This window comes from Branchiostoma floridae, chromosome 14 (genome assembly GCF_000003815.2).
Source record: "Branchiostoma floridae strain S238N-H82 chromosome 14, Bfl_VNyyK, whole genome shotgun sequence".
In the NCBI taxonomy this organism is placed as follows: Eukaryota; Metazoa; Chordata; class Leptocardii; order Amphioxiformes; family Branchiostomatidae; genus Branchiostoma; species Branchiostoma floridae.
This window is the reverse complement of record NC_049992.1, coordinates 19,955,508-19,962,546: the sequence shown is the minus strand read 5'-3', so window position 1 is coordinate 19,962,546 and position 7,039 is coordinate 19,955,508. Positions and strand designations below refer to the sequence as shown.

Sequence of the window (7,039 nt, the reverse complement as noted above, 5' to 3'; positions counted from 1 at the left end):
CGATTAGATATATATTGAACCAATTTCGGTTAAGCAAGAAAACCTTAAAATCTCATTGTTGAACCAAAATTGGAGAATTTTGCATAACATACTTTTCAGAAACCAGTTGCCATGGCAACACGAAAAACTATAAACTTGCTAATTTTTTTAATAAACTTGCTAATTTTTTAATTGTTGCTAACAAAGACTGAAGAAAAGTCACTAAGTTTGATTGTCCTAGTACAAGTCAATTCGCAGGTATACGACATTAAAGTTGGCGCAGGCACTTCTACTCTCCCCCGTCATAGTAGGAAAAAATAAACATTTCCTTACATAGCCCTTGACTCTAAGAAAGGTTATCTACAAAGGCAAAATATTATGCCTCAAACGAAGACTTGTTACACCCCAAAACCGTACCGAGAAGTCCGCCCAGGACGACTCCAGCAATCATGTACATTGAACCGGCCAGGATCACATCCAACACACACTTCATCGGGGGGAAGAGCGAGCAGGACAGACATGGAGATGAACACAAGGAGCGGGTGTGGCCTGCGAGGTATCTCATACGTCTTCTCTGGGAACCTCCCGTGTCGCTCAAAGTACTCATAGTACCTATAGGACACAGACAGAGTGCACAGTTCTTAAGAGGAACCCATCGAGTTGAGTTTTGTTGCATAATGTATAGGGTTACCAATATATTGTCGCTGTAAAGTTTTTCACTGCCTGTCGTTTGCCTGTGCTTCCAGATTGTTTTGGTTAATGTTGCCATGACTTTTACTATCGTCTTTCTAACATCTATCCAGATACCAAATTTCCGGACACCAAGCTCTAACGTTATGCTGAAACCATAGACCGGCATCTGAACCATAGACAGGCAGGCAGGCAGACAGACAGACACACACACACAAACACAACACACACAACACACACACAACACACACACACACACACACAAATTGAAACCAGCAGTACCTCCATTTATTATTGATTTATTCATTCCTTCAGACGTGCGAAAGCCGAGGCAGCTGAACATACTAACCTTTATCCTATACAACTCGTGGCAGTACTTGGCACAAGCCTCTTCATCTTCCGGTATCTCTTCCATAGGTATCCTCCTGTACATAGAAGAGCAGATCATAGATTACATTAGTCAATAAGACAAATTGTAAAATGGAATAATTTGCGCCTTAAAAATATAAATAACCTTAACAAATTACCATATAATCAGGGTGTCACACAAAAACAAAAGACGTGTGCAGAGAACTGACCGGAAGTAGACATGCACGTGATGCGCCTTTCCCTTGAGCAAATCCATCATTGTCGGTTCCGGTCTGCCATTGTCAAAATGATACTCTAAATCATAGAAAGCCTGAACTGAAGTAAAGGAATGAAAATTATTAACTCCCACAGATTCTTTGAATAAGATCGAATTTTCTAACTGCAATGTGATACAAATGACACTTTGGTCTGCCATTACCAAAATTTCCCATCCCATCCAGACTATTTGCCAATGGACAAAAAGCCCTTGCAGTCTCGTCTGCAGGGGGTATAGATAGATGTCCGATTTCCCCTCCCATTCCAGTTGTGAAGGGAAACGAATGAATAAAATGAAAATAATTTTAAAAAAAGGAAACTATAAAACCTGTCCCAACTAGCTAGTGGGGTATATATGACCTAAACATGTTATTAGTATCTCAGCTGAAAAAAATCGCCATCACTTTAAGTCATATATTGGACCGATACATGGTATCTATACTAGCCCTAATTGCTTCCTTATAGATGCACAGGATTGTATGGATAATGTTATGAACCCACAGAAACCTATAATTAAGTACTGAAACCCCCCTATTTTGGAAATAGTTTGGTCCTGTGAGGCTGTGACCTCATTCCATGAGTTGGAGTCCATGCTCTAGTCTGGAGCTAGAATCATGGAGGAAAGACATTAAACCATGTAGTTTTCAAAACGTCCAGTGTGCGGCCAGTTATTTACAATTCCTCAATAGCCTTACCATCGGTTCTCAACAGATAAACCAAAATGTAACTAGCCAAAACTACAAATAAGTTGGGACTTACCTCAATTGTGCTGCAGTGAGGGTTTTAAATGCCAGTAGCTGCAAATTGAGGTAAGTCCCAACTTATTTCTAGTTTTGGCTAGTTACAATTTGGTTTATCCATACAATCCTGTGCATCTATAAGGAAGCAATTAGGGCTAGTATGTGCAAAATTATGACTGGGCCCTAATAATGGATGTGAACTAACGCAGTTATCAATGATACTACGGTCCGGAGACTAGGTAATTGATACAACAGGCTGAAGTACATAAATACATAAAACATACTGTATTTCCTGCCGACTCGAGCACACAGCGTGAAACCCTTGGTGCGAGGCAGAAGGTGATGTTTCAGCTCAGGCAGGCCCTTGCTTCTGGCCACCTCCATGGACGTCTGGTACCTCTCTGCCGTAAACCGGGTACCCTCACAGTAGAACAGGAGCTGTGGGATCAAACAAAATGTAAAATAAAAAAAACATACCACATTGAAAAAAAATGAAAAAAAATCTCCGTTTTTATCCAGTTTTAGACATTGAATTGCATTTGAATATTGTTTTACATGAATATCCAACCTTCATAAACTTACAGACCAATAATAGCTTCTTATATTCAAGTATCCATCACTCTACATATCAACGATCGAAGTGATAGTCATCTCTTTCTTAATGTATCATCGTTGGATTGTTTTAACACGAGTGCTCCGTATGTCCATAACAAGCCCAAACCTACCCAGAAGATACCAGGATAGGTTTGCAGCTCCTCCAGCTGCTTGACGATGAGTCCTCTGTCCTTTTCGTAACTCCGCTTCAGGAAGATGCACTCGTTAAAGAACAAGCTCCAGCCAGCTGTAGGTATGTACTTTATGTAGTCTGCACAAAAAGCTTTGAATGTCTGCAAGAAGTTTGGTAAAAAGACATCATCGAAACAAATAAAATAATAGAGTTTCACGACCCCATGCATATGCCAAAAATTATAACGTTTACAACTGCCGTATTAAACGGGTTTGTCATTAATCATGCAAAAAGGTCCGCATTTGCATGAATTATATAAGTTGATAACAACAGGCGTACACAAACTATGTTGAGAATGTGCAATGAAGTTGTGCAATGAAGTTATATAATAATGACAATTACGTCATCACATTAGCAAAAATTATGAATATCTAATTATAAAGGTCACATTAAGATATGCTAGAGAATAAAGATATATGAAAGCAAGTGTAGTTTAAGAAGAAAATATGAAAATCCCATTGTTGAAATTTTCATTTTAGAAACCCGGGTTTTAACCCATCCCCCACCCCCCTCCGTCTTTATGTGGTTAAAAAGTTTAATAAGTATAGTGTATGTGCACTCCCTTCTGTATCAGCTAGTATGTGATTTCAGATTCACAAGTATTGACACATGAGTAAATGTTCAAAATGACTCACCCGTAGTAGCCCAAGCCTCTCTGCTATGGCAAAGCAAAACAGATGCTCAGCTGAGTTCCTGTGGTTCATCACAATGACGGCGGTCTCCTTCCCAAAGAACGGCCGGTCCGCGTCACTGATGTAAAATGTTATTTCTGACTGCCCCCACCAGTCGAACCTGAAAGACAATTCTGCGGAACAGGAAAAAATATAGATGAAGGCGTTGAACAGGATCATCAGTCACGTATGTATACTGTTACTACCAATTTTTCTTCCAACAGTGACCGTTTTAAAGGCAAAGTACATACCTCCAAGTTTTCAATATCTAACATTACATCTTGATCACGGACAATGACCTAATCTCTGTTTCGCGAGAGAACACGAGACTAAGTCAGCCTTTCAAACGTTAGATTGACGAATTTTAGTAAATCATGAGCTCAGAAAATCATCAGGCAAAGTAAGATAGTCGGAAGTGCACATTCCTGGCGAGATGTGCATTTCGTGATGCGAGACTGCATTTGTTTTGCGAATGTCAGAAAAATTTTGTCTAGAGGCGGTTTGAGATTGTTTTAAAGATCAAATATGCCCAACAAAGAGTAAGTAATTTTTTTTATTTTGTGCCTGTTCATTATGATTGCACCCATGTAATACACAACCAAAAAATTTTTTTTCGTGTTTTTTTTTTTTTTTCTTCCAGACAGAAAACGTATCTTTCAGGAAAAAAATTATTCTTTCTCCAAGAAATCTTAGAAAAAATGTGCTTGTCAATGGAGCAAGCAAACTTTTGCTTGAATTTTTTTGATCATTTTTGAGATTACTATTACTTAAACTAAAACTACATTTCTTACTTTAAGAGCAAAAATTCTTGTATTTCTTTTCTTGTCATAAAAAACAAGCATTTCTAGATTGTTTTCATGAAATCAGAAAAAAAAAAGATTTTGCTTAAGTTCCAGAAAATTCTTAGGTGTTAAAATCTTTCACAAAAATATTCTTCACCAAAGAAGAATAAGAAAATTGTTATTCGTGTGAGAATTAAGTTGTTTTTTTACTTTCTTGTTTTGCTTGAATTTTATTCTATATTTTCTTCTCGTAAAAATATCTTTCTTCATATTGTCCATTGTGTAAGCAAAAGAAGCAAAAATCATTTTTGGCAGTGTAGGCACATATTTTACATAACTAAATCATGAAACAACTTATTAATATGCTTTCAATGACCAAGTACTATAACTCTAAGTTTTATCACAGTTGTTTTAAGATCTGTAGACATTACATGAATCTATTCATGTCAAGTAAATGATTTACAACCCTTAGGGAAGATAATAAAGGATAGGTTCAAATGTCACCGGCGGAGAGTGACAGTTTTTCTAAAAGCATTATTTACAATATCCCATTCTATTATTGCTTATTATTTCTAAGGTTTACACAATTTATGCCATGAAATACATTGACGATATCAAATAATGTTTTAGATATAATTATATGGAATTACTATCAAAAGCGCAATGGATGCATAGCTTTTCCTCATGAATTTTACCGCCTCACGATTGTGTAGTCATCTCACATGTAAATATATTTGTACTGACAATTACAGTTGTTGAGGTACTATTTACCTTAGTCTTACTTTCATATAAACAATCACAATTCATAAATTGGATGCTAAGTCTTGGGAAATCGACTCACGGCTCAAGATGAGGTATTGGCAGAACGAGACCACATTTCTGTACACCGTTAGCGAGAACGGCCGCATCAGCAGGTAAGCCACGATCTGGAACACGTTACTGATGACAGCGGTCACCAGAATCACGTACGTCATGAAGATGTAAGCCACCACATTGGTGAGCGATGAGGCCAGGCCCATGGTGACTACTGTCAGTGTATGACACAACAGATCAATATTGAATCTAGTGTATAAAACATGGGAAAGTCTTCACTCTATTAAATTCAAATATATAGCATTCTCGGCATAAAATGACAAAACTTTTGTATACTTTCTGAATGTAGATTAGTTATAGAGTACATCACGGTTACCTAATGTAGTTATCCAATGCAAGGGGGTTAGTTAACTAAGTTAAAGGAGTTAAAGTCTTTGAAAAATCAAATAATGTTATATTTAAAATAACATGTGTAATAGCTGTTTTTTACGGTAATGCATGCGCATTTAGTCTTTCGGGACGGCAGTTGTCGTCTTCCCTTGCTTCGGTAGAAAGCTATCCACATAACCATATCAAAAACGAAAATTGGTAGAAGATGAAAATTTTTACAGATGTGACGTGAAAGAAGAATTCAATATCCGTTCTGTTGTATTATAGTCTATGCTCGAGAAAGCAATGTAAATGTGGGAAACACGGAGTCCGGTATGTTGTGGTTAGGGGTTGACATTTGTTTGTCTTTAATTCGTTTTATGTCGTTCTACTTATCTCTTATTTATTAAATCTTACATGAAAACTCGGAAACTCGGAATCCCATATTGACGTTATGCGGCGCTTTTAAAGCTGCCCCACTGTACTTAGCCGCTGCACAGGCCTAATGAATGGTTCGTTTTTAGTGCAGTTTTTAGAGTTGTCGTCTTTTGTGAATTAACAAGGAGACATGTGTAATTTGGACAATTTCTAATACTTACCATTTGTATAGTTTTTGCTATGTATATCAATTAAGTATCTCAGCCATTGTATAACTTGTGCACTATTCACTTGTAAAACAAACATTCTTGGCTTTCTTGTTAAACGTATGTTGCCGGATATCAAGCGTAAAAGAATTCCAGTGGTTACACGAGAGCTGACAGATTACGATCGAGGTAAGATGAGTGAATTCTCCCCAATCCCGGCTGGAGCGGCGTCGCGACACAAGGTCAGTGACCGCACGTACAACAACAGTAGCTACGGTTTAAGCAGTGCTAACCATTCTGGGGTGATCGGAGATAACGGAAGGATCTAATATCTTGTTTATCAACAATCTCGTAATGTATATTTAAATGAGTGACGCAGAGCACATAGTTTCTTGTGCTCATTTGTTAAATAGTTTGCCGCGGGCATGCCTGAAAACAATGGCATTCTAGGCACTTGTACTGAAGTCAGAATATCTTTTAAGAAAAAAAAAGTCCAGAACGTATTTTCTAAGGTTATGAAAGCCTTTTGAGTTTGAAATGTGGAACTATGACATTTTTTTCATCCAGTCATAGTTATGAATAGTGACACAGAGACGTTATTCCATGTTACACGTATGTTTAACAATTAAAAGTCTTCAAAGATGAGATTAGTAATAAATGTACCATCGCAATCGATTATAATGTAAGCTATAATCGCCTTCCAAATCTTTATTTATCAGCAGTATAGCTACACTGGTGCAATGGCCTAGTGGGTAGAGTGTTCGCCTTGCATTCGGTAGGTCGCGAGTTTGATCCCCGGCCGAGTCATACCAAAGACTTTAAAAATGGCACATGCTTCTTTCTCTGCTTAGCACTCAGCATTCGGGAAAGAGTATGGAAGTTGAACACACGACACTACCAGTGGACTAGCCCCCTGCTGTAGTGATTGCGTTGTGTGGCCCAAGGGCTACTGAAACGGAGATGGGCGCCGCCCTATGCGCCATCAGGGGCGGGAAGGAAC

At 38.0% G+C, this 7,039-nt stretch overlaps 1 protein-coding gene across 1 annotated transcript; it reads right to left on the bottom strand.

Moving 5' to 3' along the window:
* Nucleotides 1–582: 582 nt before the first annotated feature.
* LOC118430227 (1-acyl-sn-glycerol-3-phosphate acyltransferase delta-like) lies at nucleotides 583–5,292 on the bottom strand. Its single transcript, XM_035840936.1, has 7 exons — nucleotides 5,115–5,292; nucleotides 3,456–3,625; nucleotides 2,759–2,920; nucleotides 2,318–2,471; nucleotides 1,248–1,353; nucleotides 1,019–1,094; nucleotides 583–591 (listed from the first exon to the last, which is right to left on the bottom strand). Exons 1-7 carry the CDS (start codon nucleotides 5,290–5,292, stop codon nucleotides 583–585), a joined length of 855 nt encoding a protein of 284 aa, XP_035696829.1.
* Nucleotides 5,293–7,039: the final 1,747 nt, after the last annotated feature.

Coding starts and splice junctions, on each gene's coding strand:
- LOC118430227 (XM_035840936.1), bottom strand. CDS start 5,292: ATGGGCCTGGCCTCATCGCTCACCAATGTGGTGGCTTACATCTTCATG. Junction 2,472..2,758: donor CCTATCCTGGTATCTTCTGG/GTAGGTTTGGGC, acceptor TTGATCCCACAG/CTCCTGTTCTACTGTGAGGG. Junction 1,095..1,247: donor CACGTGCATGTCTACTTCCG/GTCAGTTCTCTG, acceptor TTCTATGTACAG/GAGGATACCTATGGAAGAGA.